This window comes from Martes martes (genome assembly GCF_963455335.1).
Source record: "Martes martes genome assembly, chromosome: X".
Classification (NCBI taxonomy): Eukaryota; Metazoa; Chordata; class Mammalia; order Carnivora; family Mustelidae; genus Martes; species Martes martes.
This window is the reverse complement of record NC_137897.1, coordinates 104,255,108-104,277,405: the sequence shown is the minus strand read 5'-3', so window position 1 is coordinate 104,277,405 and position 22,298 is coordinate 104,255,108. Positions and strand designations below refer to the sequence as shown.

Sequence of the window (22,298 nt, the reverse complement as noted above, 5' to 3'; positions counted from 1 at the left end):
GTGGCCTATGACTGACTCGGTGGGCACATCCGAGCTCAGGGCAGCAGGTAAACACAGTGGGTAAAATGGCCCAAGGATCATCCTCACAGTGACCCAGATGGTGAGAAAGGAGGAGTGAGTCTTATTTTACAGAAGGGGACCCTGAGGCTCAGGAGGGGCTAGTGATTATCTGAGGGCTGCCCAGCACAGATGTGATAGATTCTCAGACCAATACTTGCTGCTTCCCTGCACAAGAGGGATCAAATGTTCTGAGGGAGATCCTGGGAGATCCTGTCCCTGAGGGACTTGCCCGCAGCCCCCTACTTGTCTCACTCTCCTCCCTTCCCTCAGCCCTGACAGGGTTGCTCTGAAACATTGCTGTCCCCCCTCCCCGTGTTCCCTTTGCAGACAGCAAGCCCCACCTGATCAATCAGATAGGAACAGTCTGAGTCCTGAGTTTTGGGGACCTTATCCTGAAGGGACAGCCCCTCTTTTCTTGCTCATCCTTCCATCTGTGGTTCCTGCAGCCAAAAAGAGCCTTTTAACCCCGGGGCTTGAGGATGGTCTGCACCTACTTATTAGAGGAGATGGTGTCCGTGTCAGGGCATGGGTTGGATGGTGCCTGATCTGGGTCCAAACTTAGGGGCTCTGCTGTGTGACCTGGGGCAAACGTCTTTCCCTCTCTGGGCCTCGGTTTCCCCATTTACCATATCATCTTGGATTCGATGTCTCCACTCTGATGTAGTATTTAGTCATGTATCTCTCCTTCACTAAGCCGTATTGGAGTGAAGCCTTCCTGTAGGCACGGGGCTGGATGCCAGGGATTCAGCCAGAAGAGAGGAATAAGGGTGAGTCTCTGCTCTGAAAAAGCTCAGATTCCCATTCTGTAACGTTTTGGTGTTTTTTTTTTTTTTTTTCTCATGCTTTTCCTTCATGCTGCCTTACCTTTTCAGAAAATGCCCCCGCTTCCGCTGGAGAATGGAAATTGGCAAAGAGAGAGGGAAAAGGTCCAATTTGCGCCTTTGCTATTTTAGGGGAGGTTGAAATTACCAGCCAAAGTGGAGTGATGCGCTCACTGGAGTGACCTCCGTTCCTCAAAACAGGAGAAAACCCAGGTCCTCTGCTTGTGAAGTGGCTCGAGCTCTTAGGCGTGAGGCATTATTACATAAATTCAAGCTCGCTGCCGAGCCTTAGTACCCTGAGTTGCCTGAAGGGGGGAATGGCACTGCCTGCGTGTGCAGCCCGGGCGCTCGGGCCGCCGCTGCAACCGGAGCGAAGAGCGCCCGCCCGCACCACCTGTCCCCGCCGGCATTCCAGAGTAGAGGCCGAATTGGCAGCGAGCCGGCCCGGATCAGTCGCCGCCTCAGTCCGCGCGGGCCCTCCTAGGGGTGTGTCTCGCGGCTTCAACTCCCAGCCGTTCCTGGACGAGCCCCTAAAGGCGTCTTCCTCCCTGGCGGGAGCCGCGCGCACCCCTCTCTTCGCGCTGCTGTCCCGAGGCCGCCGCAGGCGGATGCACGACCTCAGGAGACGCTGGGACCTGGGCTCCCTCTGCCGGGCCCTGCTCACTCGGGGCCTGGCCGCCCTGGGCCACTCGCTGAAGCACGTGCTCGGTGCGATCTTCTCCAAGATTTTCGGCCCCCTAGCCAGGTACGTTTTAGGCGAAAGCGGGACTCGCGCTCCCGGGCCGGGGCGCGCAGGAGCCGTGCGGGGAGGGAAGGCAGCCGCGAGGGGAAGGGAAGGGCGCAAAGTTCCCGCTGGCCGGCGGCGGCCAGGCTCCGGGGCTCCGGAGGGGCGCGGCGCGCCTTCGGCCACGCAGCGGCTCCCTCCGCGCTGTTCCGCTGGCACCGGCAGCGCAGCGTCTCCGCTCGCTAGTCGGGCTGCCGGCGGACTCGTCCGCCCCGGGGGAGCTTCGTCCGCCCCGGGGGAGCTCCGAACGCCCGGCTCGGAGCTCGCTCGAGGCGGCCTCCAAGGTGGGCAACCGGGCGCGGGCAAGAGCGGGGCTTCGGGGCGCACGGGAAGGGAGCCCGCTAGTCGGGCAGCCGGGAAGGCGGCGGCGTGCGCGCCCAGGGGACTGGGCACAAGCGCCGGCGAGAGTCCGGTGGGCGAAGCGGGATGGGTCTGGGAACCACGGAGAGTGGAGCGGGACGCGCGGGGGCTCGGACCGGGGGTGTGAGTTGGGGAGTGGGGCGACGGGGCCAGGCGGCGTCCCGTGGGGACTAGACCCCCCGCGACGCCGCTCCGGCTAGCTCCGGCGCGGGGAGAGGGCAGGCGGCCGGCGGGAAGGAGTCGGGGGGAGGGGGGTGTGCGGCAGGAGCCACAGCGCTGAGCCTGCCGGGAAGGAAGGAAGCGGGGAAGGGCGCCGCCGCCGCTGCCGCTGCCGCCGCCGCCTCCGCCGTGGAGTACTCGGTGTGGAGGGGAGGGGGAAAGGGGGCGCAACGGCGGCGCCAGTGGGGAGGGGGCGGTGCGGGCTCACGGCGAGCGCGGGCTGAGCTGCGGGCTTGACGTAACGATCTTGGGTTTCCCCCAGCGTCGGGAACATGGATGAGAAATCCAACAAGCTGCTGCTGGCTTTGGTGATGCTCTTCCTATTTGCCGTGATCGTCCTCCAGTACGTGTGCCCCGGCACAGAATGCCAGCTCCTCCGCCTGCAGGCATTCAGCTCCCCGATGCCGGACCCGTACCGCTCGGAGGATGAGAGCTCCGCCAGGTTCGTGCCCCGTTACAATTTCAGCCGCGGCGACCTCCTGCGCAAGGTAGACTTCGACATCAAGGGCGATGACCTGATCGTGTTCCTGCACATTCAGAAGACCGGAGGCACCACTTTCGGCCGCCACCTGGTGCGCAATATCCAGCTGGAGCAGCCGTGCGAGTGCCGCGTGGGTCAGAAGAAATGCACTTGCCACCGGCCGGGTAAGCGGGAGACCTGGCTCTTCTCCAGGTTCTCCACGGGCTGGAGCTGCGGGCTGCACGCCGACTGGACCGAGCTCACCAGCTGTGTGCCCGCCGTGGTGGACGGCAAGCGCGACGCCAGACTGAGACCGTCCAGGTGAGTGCGCCGCGCCCGCAGCCGAGCGGGGCCCTGGAGCGCGAGAGCGGACCTGGGCCCGGGCGGGCGGAGGGTGGGGAGGCGCTGCTGGTCGCTGGCTGCGCCCCAGTGCGCACCTCTGGGCCCTGCGGGTGCGCCGGCACTGGGCGGGCGCCAGACTCCTTGGCGCGCACGCTCACGGCGCCGTGGCAGCCGCAGGAAGGCTGTCAGCTGCGGCCCGGGACGGCTAGTCTGTCTGTCGGCTGGTTGGCCTGCTTGGTGGCTGGGAGAGCGTGCGGGGGGAGTGGCTGGGAGGCCCCAGTCGAGCGCCCCCCGCCACGGCCGCCGCCGGGACAGGGTACCGCACGCGGACTCCGCACTGGAGCGCCGGAAAGAACCGGTCTCTGTGTGTGAAGTCCCTGAGTCCCTCCTGTCTTCTCTTTTTTTCTCTGCACCCCGGTTCCAAAGCCTCCTTTCTGCCCTCTCTTCCTTTTCCCGCTCCCGCATTCTCCTCCCACCTCCTTTTCTCACTTCCTCTATCTGCCTTTCTCTCTTTCTCTTGCGCCGGTTACCTGTCGGTCCCTGGCGGCTCGCTCTTGCCTTCTCTCTCTCTTCTCACTTTGCTTCTCGCTCTCTTTTACCCTTTCAGATTTTTCTCTCTTTGCTTGACTTTTGCCACTCTCCTCCTTCCTGTCCTCTTGTCTCTGCTCTCCCTGGTCGAGTGGGTGTCCCTCTGCCGCTGTTTGGGGACACCCAGAGAGAGCTGATGGGACCCAGCTTAACGCTCCCCACTACCGGCTGCACTCTGCGAGTGCGCGGGGCACCGTGCGTACAGAAGGGCGGGCTGGGACGGTGCCCTGACCCTGTGTGGGGTTCGTTCTTGAGAAACCTCCAGATGCACAAACCCTGAGCCCCAGCGTGGGGGCCCGGCAGCCCCCGCGCCGAGAACCCGGGGCTGATGCGGAAAATGGTGATTTATGAAGAGGCTGTAGTCAGTTGCTTTTGAAGCTAGAGCATTTTCCTTCATGCAGCCGCAGTGCCCGGTTGCTGGAGGTCATGGAGTGCCATAAAAGGGGGAGGGGGAGAAGGGCCTGATGGGCTGGAGTTGCTCCAGCCAGGGCTCCCAATATGCCACTGTCCCTGAAACAAATCAGGCCTGGGGCAGGGAGTCCAGGGAATGGACTGGATGAGTCTGATTGCCCTGGAGCCTCTGGAAGGGTCTTTAGGCAGGCAAGGACAGGGCTGTGCTCTCTGCCTTTCTAACAGGCGACCACAGGGGCCCTCCAGGCCGCTGTTTACAGCAGCTGCCTACCTGGACCGGCTCCTAACTCCTACCCCTCGTTGCTAGCCGCTCCTTCCTGTGCCTTGAACAAGGAGGTGCCTTGCAAGGGGGCAAGGGATTCCTGGAATACAAAAGCCTTTGCAGTTTCTTCCTTCTAGAGGGAGGCAAATGGAGCCCTCTGACTCTCTTGGTCACCCATGCTCCTGGTCTTTTCCCTCACTTTACGGTGGCCTTTCTTGAATGCTGGGATTCTGGCAGAATCTGTTGAATATTCACTGCCTTTACAGCCCTAAGGGATTTTTTTTCTCCTCATCCTAAGAGAACCTTGGCTCCAGGAAGGGTCGCCTCAGTCCATTGTGAGAATTGTGTAAGTCATTGTCACCATAAGATACTGGGGTTTAAGAAGATCCCAAACAATTTGGCAGCATTGAAAATAATCTCCATTTGCTGTTGGGGCTTGTAGGTGTTGAGCTCCCCAGGACACGTGTGCCTTTGAAAATCCTTCTGGACATGTAGGTCCGGGTGTGATGCAGTCTCTAGACACACCTTACAAACGGGGTCCCAATTATATATTTGGTGTCCCCTATCTTCTGGCAGATTCCCTCAGAAATTTTCCATAAGATAACCAGGACCCTCAAGGGGACGGTTCACCCTCTTGGATGGTCCCAAATCGAAGCAACATGATCTGTCATGAAATGAGATTTTACTTGGTCGGGAAAGGGTGATACTACAGTGCCATCTAGTCTAATCAAGGAAGAAGCACTTTTTAAAGAGTCGGAGTTACCGGATCTTACACCATTTGCACAAATGAAACAAAATTTTCTAGAGAGACACATTGTCACCCGAAGGGCATCTTTTTATTTCATTAAGTTCCACCCACCTCCAGAAATCTTCATCTTGAAGAATAGTGGTAGCTTGAGGGTTCCAGACTTTCCCAGGGCGTTGATACCTTTCCGCCTTCTGGACAAGTTCAGTGAGTCCTGATAATCTAGAAGAGGGAAGGTATGCGTGAAGTGTGTGTGAGTTAGAATGTGTGTGTGTGAGTGTGTGTGGTGAAAACTGAGACACGGGGGCAGCAGGGCCGCATGGGGGTGAGGAGCCCACGCCGGGAGATGAGAATTAGCCATGCGGGGTTCCCGTGTGGAGCGGCCTTCCGGGCCAGCTGGTGGTCTCTGTGCTCCACTGAACCGAGGAGAACAGCGGGCTCTGCCTGTTTGGCCTGAGAGTCCTGACACCTGGGCCTCGGCGCCAGGCCGTCCATGAACCAGCTGTGTGACCTTGGACCAGAGCCTGTCCAGGCCTTGAATACATAGAGCGTGCGTTCCAGTGTCTGATGAGCTTTCGCATCCCCTTATCTCTGGTATTTCGCCATAAACTTGCAGTATCTTTGGGGAGAGGGTGGAGTGGGCAAAAGTGTCCCCACTTATCAAATGAGAGTGAAGGCCAAAGGGGCCGCCAGCCTTTCTCAAAGTCGTTGAGCTCTGGAGGGGCCCTGCGGGAATCTTGCTCCAGTTCTTTCTGGTCCGTTGACTGCGCCTCGGTGAAGGCGGTCCTGGCCCCAAGCGCAGAGAGGCCGTTCACGTTAATAACGCTCACAGAGGGAGCCCTGGATAAACGCGGACTGATAGTGGTACCATCCACACTGTCCCCGGTTTCAGTAACGCTACCCATGTGGGTTTGGATGTGGGATCAGTCCGGGGTTGCCACACCCCTGGGGAGGAGAAGGGATTTCCAGCTCCCTGAGGCTCTCTGCTCCCCGGGGGGCGGCGGTGGGCGGGGGGCGGGCATGGGGTCTCGTGGCTGGGGTGACAGAAGGGCCTCTGGCTGCCATGTTGGAAATCACCATGAAGCCGCACAGGATGGGAGCAGGCTTGGGGGCCTGGTGAATAAGCCACAGTAGGAGTGCCCGGCAGCAACAAGGGCCACATTCTGACTCACAGCCATCTACGCCATCGTGGCTGCAAGCCAAGACCCTGAATCCTGCTCCCAGTGCTCTTTTGGCCATGCTTGCCTGCCTCTGCTGATGGCAGCGGGCTCGGGTGATACGTAACTGCTGAATAGAAATGACTGTGAGCGCGTTGCCTGGTGAGGACAAAGACAGAGAATGCTGGGCTGGCAAAAGGTTCAAGTTGTTTATTGAGAGTATTTCTTAAAAAAAAAAAAAAAGAAGAAACTAGAAATTGCATTTCATGCATCTGTCTGCCAATATGTTGTTTGGGGTCAGCGCAGGGTCCTGCTCATTCTAGAACTTCTAAGACCATTTTTTGAAAATGTATCAAAACATTCTTGCTTACCAGCTGTTAAAACTCCCGAATTCTGCAGGCTTTTCTCAGGCCAAATTCCCTCTGTTTGTAGCCAACTCTGGAGCACCACTCGGTCTGTGGGAGGAATTCTGAATTGGGCACAGTGAACGTGCGCGGGCCTCATTTTTCCTTGCCAGGTACTGTGCTGGCTGGCACACGCAGGGGGCACGAGCCAGGTTCCGTGGCTCTACAGGTCAGAGGCTCTGGGCACGATATTCCTGTTGCATCCTAGACTTTCCGTGTCTTTCTCTGAATTTCCCAGGAGCCATACGGAAGAGTAATTAATTGTCATCTGAAATCCAGTAGGCTCTCACTGACAGGAAAGGACTAAAAGGCCGTTCAATGGAGAAAAGCTTCTTTCTCTTTCCCTTTCTTCTTAAAAGGTGGCTATTTTGAATGCGCTCCACCTTCGCAGGAAAGCCCACGGTGCCTCTGCCCACTCGCATCTCAGGTGCCCACGCTCCCCTTCTTTCCCAGCTGGGCTTCGGCGATGAGGCGGGCTGACAGGCCCAGGTGTGGGCCACCGGCCTGTCACAGGGGTGGCTTCTCAGCCCAGCCTGCGTTTCTTCAGCTGCCTTTGAGAGAAGCTGCTGTACTCTCCCACCTGTTTCTCAGGAGAAGGGGAGACACTCACTGTCACATCTGTGGAACTTGAGCAGGATTCGTTAGCATGGCCACGTGGATGGCAGACATGTTGGAATCCTGACAAAATGCTCAGTTCTCGGGTGGCCGCCTGGGTGGCTCAGTGGGTTCAGTGTCTGCCTTGGGCTCAGGTCATGATCTCAGAGTCCTTCTCCCTCTGTCCCCCCACCCCCGTGCTCTCTCCCTGTGCCGCCATGCTCTCTCACTCTCTCAAATAAATAAATAAAATTAATTAAAAAAAAAAAACACCTCTCGGTTCTCTGGGTCGTGTAGAAGGCTCCTCAGAGTTAACATTTCTCAATAGTAATTTTAGAGCCATGGTGTTATGCGGCAAGAAGAATGTCAGCTTGTCTTTTATAGATATTTGTCGTCAAGTTCGGTGGTATGAAGAGACGTTGAAGATTAGTCATCTTTTCCGTCGTTATTCATTAAACAAAATTTTGTGAGACTGCCCATTATCTTCCAGGGAAGGTGCGTCATTCTTGCTCTCGCAGAGCTTAGCGCGGAACAAAGTAATTTGGTATTTTAGACATTTAATAAAGGAGATGCCTTTTGTTTGGAAAGGCTTTGAATATCATGGATGTCGTTAGAATGTCACACCTTTGCAGGAATATAGTGAAACAGAGAGAAAAGTCCATCTGTTTATGTGGAAGTTCATGTCTAATCGGCAAACTCTGAAGAATCGTGAGCTGTGCACAGTGCTAGCAGGTGGGGGCGATTAGAGCCTATAGAAAGCCAGAAAAGGCAGGGTCACCATCTTCATCCTCAAGTCCGTGAAGGTTAGAGGGCAAAGTGCAGAACTGTGGGTCAGAGTGGGGATGGGGCTTGGGATTTGGGCCAGGTCCATCCCCCTCTGTAGAATGGGAGATTTAACCAAGAAGCCATCTCAGGCCTATTCCTTCCTGAGGAATGAGGAACAGGCCAGAAAAAGGAGAGATGTATTCAGGAAGATGTCTGGGAATAGGTGGTTTGTATTTAGAAGAGAAGAGGCACTGTGGGAGGGCATGGCATCCTCCTGGCATCGTGCAGGTCAGCGGCCTCATCTAGACAGGACTGGCCAGAACTGAGAAGGTCATGGTTGGGAGGTAGGTGGGGGGAGGCCTCATGGTCAAGGTCCTGGGATGGCAATGAGGTTGAACCCTGGTGGGTCGGGGAAGCACTTGGATGAAAGGCATGTAAGAAATACAAAAGGCAATGAGGGCTGGAGTCCAGTTGAACGCGCCTCCCTGATTTCTAGTCTGGAGTGGAGGTGGTACCAGTGATCAGATCAGAGTGGTCCAGAGGGGATCTAGTTTGGGCGGGGTGGGCACTATGCTAAAGAGTTGTGACTGGTCTGTGTTGCCCGGATGTGTCGTGGCCGGGGATCCTGGGAAGGGAAATCCATCTGGGGCCGATTAGGATTTAGTTGTATAAGTGGGAGTCTGTTGAACTCAGTTACTCTGCTTTCACAATCGGCATTATTATTTAAATGATAGCTGCAATTCACAGGCGGGACTCTTAGCCAAGGAGAAGGATGTTTGAAGAGAGGAAAAGATAGACAGTTATGACTGCATAAAAACGAGAACTGTTCATCTGTCAAAAAGTAGCCAAAACGAAACGGCATATTGTCAAATTGATGACAATAGGCACAACAAATAAAACAGACAAAAAGATGACATCTTTTCTGTATAAGGGACTCCTGCAAATTGATTAGAAAAGCAAAGGATAGGAAAAGACAAGTTACAACAGGGGACCCACAACTAGTTTACAGACGTGGAATAACTGTTTAGTCCCACTGGGAGTGAAATTATGCAACTTTAAGTCATTAAGTGTGGGAAAACCTTTTGTCTCTCTAATTAGCCCTGATTTAAAAACAAACAAACAAAATAAAAAAAAAAACTCAACATGTATCACCACCACCATCAATTCCATAATTCTCATACATTGTTAGTGGCCTTGTAAATTTGAACAATTCTTCTGGAAATAAATTAGATAACGTAAATGGAGATCATTAAAAATATTTCTTTCTGGGTGGCTCAGTGGGTTAAAGCCTCTGCCTTCACCTCAGGTCATGATCCCAGGGTCCTGGGATCGAGCCCCGCATCGGGCTCTCTGCTCAGCGGGGAGCCTGCTTTCCCTTCTCTCTCTGCCTGCCTCTCTGCCTACTTATGATCTCTCTCTCTGTCAAATAAATAAATAAAATCTTCAAAAAAAATTTCTTTCTTTGATCCATAATTTCTTTTCCAGGATTTTACTGAAAATCATAGTCTTATACATGTTTTTCATTCACTCACTTATTTATTTTTTCACTTTTTAATTCAACAAATATTTACTGAGTGTCCACTATCACTGGGCTATGTGCTGGGGGCCCTGTTGTGTGTTCCTGCCCTCATGGAGTGTGAAAGATAGAAATGAAACCAACAATTAGTGACTTAAAATTGTGAGAAATGCCATTTCGGGGGGCGGGGAGTACAGGGTGATATAATGGTACACTGGGAGGCTAGCTGGAGTTCTTTGTAAGTGCATGAAATTGGAAAAATCTGGACATCCACATGGAGAAGAATGGTTCAAGGAATCTCAGTACATCCACTTGAAGGATTATTAGAAAATCATTTAAATATATTTTTAGAGAGTATGGAAAATTGCTAGTGATTTAAGGCTAAGAGGGAAAGAGACAGTTATGGACCTAGTATAACTACAGCTATGTTAGAGAGAGGGATTGGGGAGAGGCAGAGACACACACACACACACACACACACACACACACACAATCTTCCCAGCCCTCCAAATCTAAGCGTAAAATACAAGGAATCAAAGAAAAATACCAGGATATTAGTAAATCAATTCATGATTTATTCTTATTCTTCTTAAGAAAGATTTTATTCATTTGTTTGATGGAGGGAGAGAACACATGAGCGAACACACAAGCAGGGAGAGTAGCAGGCAGAGGGAGAGGGAGAAGCAGGCTCCCCTTTGAGCAAGGAGCCTGATGAGGGACTCGATCTCAGGACCCTAGGATTGTGACCTGAGCCGAAGGCAGACATTTAACCAACTGAGCCACCCAGGCACCCCGACTGATTCTTATTCGGCTTCTCTGAAGGTTTTGCATTTCCTTTATGAGTATGCACTACTTTTATAATCAAAGTAAACATTAACAGTTTTTAAAATGATGTTTTATCATGACTGTCATAAATTATACTCATGTCAACTTTTTGGTTCCTGAAGACCATGGCTGACTATCTCATTAGCCTCTTGATATCCGGGGAGTTCTTTTTCTTTTTAAATTTAATTTATTTATTTGAGAGAGAGAGAGAACACTGGGAGAGGAGAGAGGGAAGGAGGCAGAGAGGGAAGGGCAGGGAGAAGCAGGGAGCCAGCTGTGGGGCTCCATCCCAGGACCCTGGGATCATGACCTGAGCCCAAGGCAGACGCATAACTGACAGAGCCACCCATGCGCCCCAGTATCTGGGGGAGTTCTTAATGAGGAAAACAGTCTCAGCTAAATAAACTCTCAGACTGAAAGGCGAAGATGACAAGTCAGGAATCGGCTGTTGGTTTTTTTGATGAGTGACTGTTCTCCTATGCCAAAGAAACCATGGAATGCTTACACCCGTACATTATGGAGATGTTTGAGTATATTGCTATTGTTTCTTCTCTGTTTAAAAGTTCAGTGGAACAGGAAATTAATAATGGCGGGCAGTTGGAAATAATAAGACTTGCTCGGCTCGGCCAGAACCCCCCCAAGACAGCCTGGACTTTGAGCGGACACCAGAGCTAATGGTCTGGCTAGAAGAGTCAAGATTTGGGGCCATTTCTAAACAGCCGCAACTGAGAGCTTAGGTCAGTTGGTGCTTGTGTTGCCCTCATTCTGGAAAGAAAGGGAGTGCACTCAGCTGGGGCAGCCTCCTCCCAGAGCAGTTTTCCTTCATGACAGCATCGCTCCCCATTAACTATGAATTACATGATGCTTATAAATTAATTCATAGAGTTATGAATTAAATTTATAAATTATGCATTAAGTTGCTTAGAACACTTCATTCCTCAACTGCTCTGGGTATCTGAGGGGCTACCAGATACAGTGAGGTGAATAATCTGACTCTTGAAACTCTGTCGAAACTTCCATTCTTGGTACTCGTTATTTTGACTATGTAAGGAACGTGCTCCACTGTGGAAAAGCTAATATCGGCATTCCATGACAAATAAGATGTCTAGTCAATGAGTTTAGGGGAAAGAAAAAAGTACGGGTGGGAATGTTCTCTTTTCCCTTAGAGCATAATGAAGAATCCAACTAATGGTTTATAGCTTCTAATACAATACCATTGTAAGCTTACAGAAATATTTGTCTAACTTTAGTGAAATATTTATTGGCAGAAGAGCTGTTCTAGTTTTACTTGGTATTGAACTTCACAGATTATTCTGTTGGTCTTATTGCATCCCATTTGTTATTTCTGCCATTTTGCCTCTAAGAACAGTGTTGAAGACTTTGACACATTTCAGAGCATTACACTAAATAAATCTGTCTTGCACATTCCACTGTGCTTTTTCTGGAATATTATAAATATTCAAATATAGGCACACTTGCAAATTCAAAATAAAATTCAATACATGCAAATTCTGCATAAACTCCATATTTATAACTTAGCAATAGTTATGAACTTGTTATCCCATGATATAAATGTATCAAATAGGAGCTCATGGGAATTACCAATAAATATATTTTTCTGATTAAACTGTGGATTCTTTTTTAGTCACAATTTCAGCTTCAATTCTGGGATATATTATAAGAGAATAATTTGCACTTCATTTGCTCTGAATTGTCAAGAATCATGTTCTTCCCCGACGTAAATGTCTGCAAAAAGGACTTCTTATTCAGTTTGATTGCTTTTTATATTTTACTAGCAGAGATGCCCTAGTGAGCCTAAGAGAATTGGTCTGTTTCTTGTGAAGAGTTTAGTTCTGATGAATCACTTCCATGCACTTTTCTGAAGGAATACAGAGCAACTGAAATGTGTAATGCATTGATTTACATCAAATGGACTAGACCTGTGTGCACCATTCCTTGCATTAATTGACTTTCTCCCATAACTGTACTAATAAAGACAAGTCTTCAGTATAGTACCAGCTCCAGTTCACTGATGGAAATCATTGAACTTTTGCTAACTTCCCACAGGAGAATGACTGCAAGCAAAGAGTGTTTAGAAATTGACTAGGGTGAACAGGTTACAGCCAGGAAACTCAGAGATACTTTAAAAAGGTCCTTTGATCTTGGCAGCCAGCTTCTCAGTTGTTACAATAAGTAGAATTTGACTAAACTCACCAGTTGAATGACACAGATTATCACACTGGAGGAGAATACAAAATTGACCTCTGTGCTGTGTATAAGAGACAAAGGTAACACATAAGGATACAGGTAGGACTGGAATGGATATACTATGCAAATACCAACCAGAAAGAAGCTGAAGTAGTGAAACTGATAGCAGACAAATAGACTGAAGCAAAACTTTTACTGGGGTCAACAGGACCACTGAATAATGGCAAAAAGTTCCACTTTTCAGATAGTTCTAAACTCATATGCACCTAATACCACTGTTTTAAAATATATAAAGCAAAAACTGACAGGGCTATAAGGAGACATTGTAAAATCTGCTAACCTCTTTCAGAAATTGACAGATGAAACAAACACAAAAATGGGTAAGCATACAGAAGATTTGGTTAACAAGCTCAGTGCAGTGGACCTGCACCCAATTAGAAGAATGTACTTTCTTCTCAAGCACATATGGAACGCTTGTAAAAATAGACCATATACTAAGCTGTAAAGTTAGTCTGGAAAAACTTCGGTAAGTAAATAGCTTACAGACAATATTATCTGCCCAGGCAGTGCTTAGTCACTGTATGTTGTAACCAGTCAGGCAGGAACAAGGGATCAGGCTCTATCTGAGTGCATGAGAAGCAACATTAGTAGTCTGATATACTTGGAAATATTGCCAGTCCTTCACCAACCACACCAGGTTTCCTAATTCACATGCAAGAGTGTAGAACTCCAATACTTTGGCCCAGAGAAGTGCTGGAAAGTGATGGTTTGACTCAGGTAGCTTGGCCTGCCTTACCCCGAAGACCTATTAAGGTTTTGGGGTACTTATTAAGCCAGGCCCTATGCCAGGGGCAGAGCATGGATTTTTCTCATTTAATCCTGAAAACAATCCTGTAAGGTAGATGTTTTAAAAACCCATTTAAAGATGAAAATAACAGAATTGGGCCCAAAACTACCCAGCCAGCCAATATTGGAGCTGGCAGCTAAAATCAGCTGGGCCATGTGGCCTATCTGATATGTTTTAATGTTCACTGAATTTGCAGACAAATCTCCAAAAGTCTGTACCTGGTTTTTGGCCATGTCTCCTATATGAGCTAAGTAAAATGGAGACCTGTTAACTGATTTTTTTTAAGCATCTTTAAAAAGCTCAGTAAAAATTACTCTGTAAGGGTGAATTCTGCAGCTCTCTTTTGCCCCTTCTTAAATAAGGATTCAGATACGCAACAATTAAAAAAAAAAGTAGATGTCCAAGATATTGCAAATGCAAATGAAAAATCGACACTGATTTACACAGAAGAATGCTGTTTAAGAGGAAATTAAAAAAGAAAGGAGTTACGTTAGAGGAAAAAAATTTTTCTCAGATAAGGAAAATGAGGACCTTAACTGTATTTTAATTTATGCCCCATGTGGACTTAAAATACGGTGTGCGCACTCGATAAGATTTGTAAGAGGCCAAAGCATCTCAGTTCTTCTGGAATGTTGGCAGTTGGTTCATTAGCCATGTCAGTTGCACTGCTCTGACCGCAGCCTCTTTCTATAAATGGGCATTGTTTTTGTTTTGTTTTGTTTTGTTTTGTTTTACCTGCATTTGGTCTGTGTAGACACAGCCTTTGGAGGGTAGTGTGAATGAGTTCGGCTAGATCAGTTCATACAGTCCTGAAACACAAGGAGCCAGTCAAATAAAGACACTTCCTCCAAAACCAAGTGATGAATCCTGAAGCCTGTTCTCATTCCCGGGGCTCATCATGAAGAGAGGAGTCACCCTTCTCTCTCTCTCGGAAAAGGTGGCTTTGGGAAAGAGAATATGTAAGTTAGCGTGGGCCTTCCAGCCTGGCAGACATTAATGTGGGTGGCCAAGAAATTGGGTTGGAGGCATTGGAAACATGGGGAAAAGGCACCCACAATAACCAGAGACCAGTGTGACCTTGGAATGGTGGCCATCTCTGCAGATACCTCACTGCTAAGACTTTGCTAAGTAGAAGATTAACTGGCATGACAATACCTAAGGTTGGAAAATGGAGCCTACTTACTAGATACACCAGAGGCAGGACTAATTATTATTTTCATGATTGGTTTTGCTGAGGGTGGTACAGAATCTTGTTGGAGCATAATAGGTCAACTCCAGCTCATGAAAACCATGTTGAAATGAAACACACTGGGGTGAACAGTACATAGTAGGCTATTTAGGAAAAGTCACTTCAACACAAATTTTAATGGACACATAGAAACAATGTTACACATAAACACACCATAAGATTAAGGAAAGACAATTACTTGAAGATGTTGACTATGGACCTGAAGCAAGGTATTTTTAAAAATATTTTGTGTTATTGAACAAAATGGCCTGTGCATATTTCTCCTTTTAGGTAAGGATCCATGCTTACCATCTACCACTCTTAGTTTGTTCTTTGTGACTTGGAAGCAAAGCAAAAGATAAAAAAGATACCATTTTAGTGTTAGTATAGCTTTTTACACTCTTCTGGCAGCTTTTGTATTTATCACCATATGGGTGTACATTAAATCTGCATATCTCCCTCTCATTTATATGTTTATGAAGTTATAAAGACATACACATGTGCACACAAAGTAATTAAGCAAGTGATATGTGTTTGACAATGTTTGGTGACTTAATGCCAATTAGAGGGGAGTAAAAAAAAAACCCTTGCTTTTCTAATCCAATTGCTTCCATGCTTTTTGGTTTATGCACTTAAGGACAGAATCCATTTAAAGTGCAGAAATTTGCATACATGCAGGTTTGAGTGAGATTTCTGTTTATTCCAGATGGGCCTTGAAAAATTATTACCAAGGGCCTTAGAGACCTGGATGTCACGAGATCCATTAGGATGAGATTGAAATCACACTTGGGTTTGCAGCAGTTTCTCCTGTATGAGAGGGGGTATACTTTTGACATGGGGTGGCTGGGGGTGCGGGGGCTAAAGGTATGTATGTGACTTAGCTAGACTGTTCAGTGAAGCCAAATGAGCTCAGCTCAGCTCAAGGAGGGAGTCCTGTGTCACAGGCACCCTCATCTAGCCCTACTGTAGGAAAGTGGGTCATAATTTTCCAGAGTTCAGCTAAAAGCTAAGTGAAAGGCTGCATATGGGATTTGCATGCATGAAAGCGAGCAGTTACTTCGACAGTCTCTCCCCTTTTAAAAAATATGGTTGGATTAGAATGAGCATGACTGTGATGCTCCCCGTTGAATGCCATTTTTTGTTTTGCTTTTCAAGCATGGTGATGTAACCACTATTCATTGTAGGCAGTTTATAGGTTCCAGCATCTAGGGACAGGGCGTGGGGTCTCAGGTTGTGAACTTTGGCTGGGAATATCTTCTCTAGAGAACGTCGCAGAGGTCAGGTTTCCATGACGGCAGCAGGCAGGCCAGGGACCACGAAAATCTAGCTCTTCTGGTTTGCTGGGGTCTGACTCTGGGATGCAGCTCTTTCTGGTTAACAGAGAGGAGCTCTTATATGTAGTGAGCTTGCTAAGAAGGCGAGATCTGAGTGCCACAAAGCCTGAGGTATGCACAGCTCTATTATTTGGCTGTTGGTCTCTGAATCTGTCTTAGCACAAGAAACCTAGAAGGAAGAAGATGAATGTTCTCCCACAATTTCAAGCAGGTAGAAATGTTCACGAAATGGTAGAAGTTCCAACTGAAACATTGGAAGCTCCAGCTGGGTCTGAGGAAGAGACATACTATTGGGGGGAAAAAGATAAATTATTGCCATAATTAAATGGCAGGTTGCCTCTTAATGATTTAGACCTCCCCTTCCCAGGTATAGCTGTGGGAACAATCAGTTGCACCCACATCGGCTTCAGGGCCCTAGAAGGAGGCAGTGATGCCATGCACGTTGCCAGCTTTAATAGTAACCCCGTAGGTCTCGGGGCCACTGGTGGCTGTCAACTTGGAATTCTGGAACACCATGGTTCTGCTGGATTAGGGATGAGAGCTGGTTTGGGGTGCCTCTAATGATTCAGCATAATTCACTCAAGATTCATCCAAGCTGTTGCCTGTATCAACAGTTCGTTCTTTTTTTATTGCTGAAGAATCTTCCATGGCAAGTATGAAGCCCAGTTTGTTTAACCACCCACCTGTTGAAGGACATCTGGGCTGATTCTAATTTTTGGCTATCACAAATAAAGCTGCTATAAATGTTCATGTATAGGCTTTTGTGGAATGATCCGTGTTCATTTCTCTAGGATAAAAGCTCAAGAATGCAATTCCCGGGTCCTTTGATAATTATGTGTTTAGTTTTATGAGAAACTGCCAAACTGTTTTTACAGAAGGACTATATGTGGTTTCACATTCCCAGCAGCCTTGTATGGTTGATCCAATTTTTCCCTATCCTTGCCAGCATTTGGTGTTGTCACTGTTTTTTATTTTAGCCATTCTGATAGGTGTGTAGTAATATCTCATTGTGGTTTTAATTTACTTTTCCCTGATGGCTGATGATGTTCAGCATCCTTTCACAGGCTGACCAGCTATCTGGGCATCCTCTCTGATGGAATGCCTGTTCATGCTATTTGCATGTTTTCTGATGGGATTCTTTTTTCTTTAACTATTGAGTTTTGAGTGTTATTTATATATTCTGTATATTAGTCTTTTGTCAGATGCATTGATTGCAGATATTTTCTCTATGTCCATTGTCTGCCTTTCATCTTCTTCACATGGCATTAGACAGAGCAAAATTTCCCTTTTTTTTTTTTTTGAGAGACAGAGTGCACACGTCAGTAGGGAGGGGAGGAACAAAGGAGAGAGAGAGAGAGAATCTTAAGCAGGCTCCACACCCAGTGTGGACCCCAATGGGGGAGGGGGCTTGATCTCATTACCCTGAGATCACGACCTGAGCTGAAATCAAGAGTTGGCTGAGTAACAGGCTGAGCCACCCAGGAGCCCAGGCACAGCAAAATTTCTAATTTTGATGAGGTCCAATCTGTCAATTTTTTCTTTTATGGATCATGATTTGGTGTCAAGTTTGCCTAGCCCTAGATCTTGAAGATTTTCTCCTGTGTTTTTTTCTAAAGATTTTATAGTTTTAATTTTTACCTTTAAGTCTGTGATACATTTTAAAGCTATTTTCTTACTTAGATACAGTTCATGCATCGAAATATTCACACTTTTAAAGCACACAGTCCAGTGGTTTTTAATAAATTCAGAAAGTTGTGAGATCATTGCCGCTGGTAAATTCCACCCATTAGCGGTCACTGTCCACTCTTCCCTCCTCCAGTCGTCTTATGGGTGTGATATGGCACCTTATTGTGGTTTTGATTTGCATATTCCTCAAAGGTTATGATGTTATGCATCTTTTCATGTGTGTATTGCCCATCTGAATGTCTTTTTTGGAGAAATGTCTATTCAGATACTTTGCCATTAATAATTTTGTTTTTTTTTCTCTCTATAGTATTGAGTTAGGTGTTCTTTATAGAGTCTAGATTCAAGTTTCCTATCAGATATATGTATTGCAAGTATTTTCCTCTCACTCAGTGAGTCATCTCTTCATGTTCATTGAAGCATGAAAGTTTTAAATTTTCATGAAATCCAATTTAACTGTTCTTTGTTTTGTCTCTTATGAAGGCTTTGCCTGACCTGAGACCTCAAAGATTTACCCCAATATTTTGTCTAAGAGTTTTATAGTTTTATCTCTTAAACTAAAGTCCATGAACTATTTTGAGTTATTTTTTATCCATATTTTAAGATGGGGACCCAACTTCATTCTTCTCCATGTGGATATCAGTTGTCCCAACATCATTAGTTGAAAAGACTTTTGTCTTTATTGAATTGCCTTGGTACTTTTGTTGAAAATCAATTGACCATCAGTTTATGGATTTATTTTTTATATTCTTAATTATATTTTATTCATCTATATAGTCATTTAAAAAAATATTTTATTTTTAACCAATCTCTACATCCAACATGGGGCTTGAACTTTACAACCCCAAGATCAAGAGTCACACCCTCTACCGACTGAACCAGCTAGACACCCTTCATTATGGTTTTAAAAGATGGATCTAATGTCCTCTCTTTCATTCTTGATTTTAGTAATTGACTCTTTTATTCTTGGGCAATCTAGGTTATGATTTGTCAATTTTGTTGATCTTTTCAAAGAACCAACTTTTGGCTTCATTGATTTTCTCCATTCTTTTCAACTCTCAATTCCCACTGCAATCTATAATATTTCTTTTCTTCTGCTTGCTTTTGGTTTAGTATACTTTTTCTTTTCCAGTGTCTTGTGGTAGAAAATTAAGTTATTGATTGAGACCTTTCAATCTCTCTATCTCTCTCTCTTTTTTTACATTGACAGCTATAAAATATTCTCTAAGAGCGGCTTTGGTTGCATCCTATAAGTTTGGTATGTTTTCTCTTATTTTAATCTATCTGAAAGATTTCCTAATTTCTCTTGTGCTTTCTTCTTTGGACAGTTGTTTATTTAAGAGTGCATTGTTTGATTCCCACATATTTATGAATCTCCCAGATATCCTCTTTAAATGATTTATAATTTCATTCCACTGTGGTCAGAAAACATACACTATGCGATTCAGTCTTTTAAAATATACCAAGAAGAGTTTTATGGCCTACCATATGGTCTGTACTAGAGATTGCTCTGTGGACATTTGAAAAGACTATGTTCTGTTGGTGGTGGACTGTTCTATAGGTGACTGCTAAGTCTTGGTTTATTGTACTGCTCAAGACTTCTGTGTCCTTGTTGCTGTTTATCTACTTGTTCTAGCCATTATTGAAATTGGGGCATTGGGGCACCTGGGTGGCTCAGTTGGTTGGGCGACTGCCTTTGGCTCAGGTCATGATCCTGGAGTCCTGGGATCGAGTCCCACATCGGGCTCCCTGCTCGGCAGGGAGTCTGCTTCTCCCACTGACCTCTCTCCTCTTATGCTCTCTCTCTCTCTCAAATAAATAAATAAAATCTTTAAAAAAAAAAGAAATTGGGACATTGAAGTCTCCAGGTATTATTATTGAATTTTCTATTTCTCTTTCTAATTCTGTTTTTGCTTCATGTGTTTTTGGGTTTTATTATTAACTGCATGTATATTTATGATTGTTATGTTCTCCTGACATGTTGCTCCTTTTATCATTATAAAAATTTCTTCTTTATCTCTAGTAACATTTATTAAAGTTGGTTTTCTGTAATATTAATATAGTCATATAGAACATAGTCATATATTAATATAGTCCTATAGAATACTTCCGTATTTCTTATGGTTCCTGTTTCTATAGTATACGTCTTTTTCCCCTTTTTTGTTCAGATTATTTCTATCTTTGAATGTAATGCATGTTTCCTGTGAACAACATATTTTTGGATCTTGTTTTTTTTTTAATCCATCTGATGGTCTATGCTTTTTTTTTTTTTTAAAGTAATCTCTATACCCTATGTGGGGCTTGAACTCACGACCCCAAGATCAAGAGTTGCATTTCTTACCAGCTGTGCCAGCCAGGCCCCCATGTTTATGCCTTTTGATTGTATTGTTTTGTTCATTAATATTATTGGTAGCTCAATCCAAGTCTCTCATTTTATTTTTATTTATTTTTAAAAAAGATTTTATTTACTTATTTGAGCTGGAGAGAGAGGGTGAGGGCCAAGAGACACAGGGAGAGGGAGGAGCAGGCTCTCCACTGAGCAGGGAGCTTGATGCGGGGCTTGATCCCCAGAATCCTGAGATCATGACCTGACCCAAAGGCAGACACTTAACTGACTGAGCCACTCAGGTGCCCCTGTCATTTTATTTTTAATTCTGCATATCTCATATCTTTTTTTTTTTTTGCTGTTTCTCTTTTCCTCTTTTACTGCTTTCTGCTGTATTAAGCGACTGTTTTCTAATATAACATTTTAATTCCTTTAATGATTTTGCATTGTAATTTGTTGTAATTTTTTTAGCATATGCTCTAGGGCTTAATCTGTACATTATAACTTTTCAGAATCTACTTGATATTTATAATACATTATAGTTAGAAATGTTTCTAGAAATATTTCCCTCAATCTATTCCTTCTTCTCTCTTTTTGTGCTGTTATTGTTATACAATTTACATCTGTATTTTACAAAGCTGGCAGTACATTATTGTCCTTAACCATAAATAATTTAGAAGTGCACTTGGGAAGAATTCTACTGTTGTTGGGTGGAGTTCATTAAGTCCTGCTGTTGGGTCAATGTTGATTAGGTCTTTGTGGTTGAAGGTATCATGGAGATTTTGTATATCCTTGTCGATTTTCTGTATAATGTTTCTTTCAGTTGTTGAGAGAGGTGTTAGAATCCCTAACCATAATTATAGATTTGTCTGTTTTCTCCTTTCACTTCCATCAGTTTTGGCTTTCTATATTTTGCAGCTTTGTTGTTTGTTACAGACAGATTTGGGATTGCTACGTGTTCTGGGTCAACTGACTCTTTTATCATTATGTAATGTCCTCCCTTCAGTTTGGGTTATTTTCTTTGTCCCAAGGTCTATTTTCTCCAAAGTGAACATAGCCACTTACGCTTTCTCCCGACTGATGTGTGCATGAGTACATGATATGTCTTTCTGTCTACCTGTCAGTGCCTTCTAACACTTATTTTAGTGTATTTTATGGATACATTAAAATAGCATATCTATTATCTATTATCTACTATTATTATCTATGTTATCTAAAATAACATATGTTATTACTTGGAGGAATAGAGAGAAATGTGTACCCGTCCAGAACTATAAGTAGGCACAGTTCACCTGTTTCTGTTTGCTCCAACGACCTGGGTTGCCTATTGAAGTCATTGAGGCTGTGGGTTGCACATACCTAATTTGAGTACGGTAATCCCCTATTACTAAGTCAACTTCTCTCTACATCGAGCGTTGTAGTGACTCCATTTTCTTTATTTCCAGGGATCAGACTCTTGAAGTCCAAATATTTTTAATTAAATAGGCCCCCACCTTTATCTTAGTTTGGTTGTGTCCATCTCTCCTTTTCCTTTGCCTATGGAGGTGTTTGGTTTCGGGAGAGTTGGGTTGTTGTGGGATCTGGACATTTCTGCCTGCTGTCACAAGTACAGCAGGAACAGAAATGAAAAACTGTCTGTCTTGCACTAAGATGTAGGACCGGTAACATGGCCCCTTTTGACTAGGTTGGACTCCTTCTCATTAACTAGTGCATTCTGTACGTAGCGAATGCCTCCCGTGTGCCAGGCGCTGGGTCAGGTGTTGGGACAACAGAGCCGATGGTGCCTGCTTAGACTAGTGAGGGGTGACCAGTAGACAAATAGGGTGATTGGCACTGTGATTAAGCTGAGCACAAGTCGCCGTGAGGATGAAGAGGAGGTGACATCCGGGCTGCTGCGTCCCCAAGGCTCCACAGCCAGGCAGGGCACAGGGGAAAACCCAACGATGCAGCACAATTAAAAGCGCAGCTCCAAGAACGTGTAGGGTTTGCACTTAGGGGCCGGGATGAGAATGGTGACCTTGGAATGAGAGAAGCTAGGGCTCATGGAAGCCTTGTAGGGCATGGAGCATATTTGGGACTTTATCCTGAAATCCATCAGAGAGCATGGGGAGTCAAATGGAGGAGTAACGTGATCTGATTTGTGTCTTAACTCGTCGCCTGGGCTCCTGTGTGGACAGAGGACAGGAGAGGGCTGAGAACATGGCAGGGAACCCAGTTAGAAGGCTGTGGAAGTCTAGGGCAGATGGGATGATGGCTGGACTAGGGGCACGTGGAAAGGTGAATGGTTTCAGGAATATCCGGGAGGGAGAACAAAGAAAGAATGTGTGACTGAAAGGTGTGGTTCGTGGGGAGTGAGAGA

At 46.3% G+C, this 22,298-nt stretch overlaps 1 protein-coding gene across 3 annotated transcripts in view; it reads left to right on the top strand.

The window, feature by feature from the left end:
* Positions 1–1,198: 1,198 nt before the first annotated feature.
* Positions 1,199–22,298, top strand: part of HS6ST2 (heparan sulfate 6-O-sulfotransferase 2) — a gene marked incomplete at its 5' end in the record, with an annotated part of 285,413 nt that continues 264,313 nt past the window's right edge. For all 3 annotated transcript variants that reach the window (XM_080795363.1, XM_080795362.1, XM_080795361.1), the window contains 2 exons: positions 1,199–1,626; positions 2,507–3,025. In XM_080795363.1, coding sequence (XP_080651489.1) covers positions 1,199–1,626; positions 2,507–3,025 — 947 coding nt within the window. The remainder of the gene's footprint in view (positions 1,627–2,506; positions 3,026–22,298) is intronic.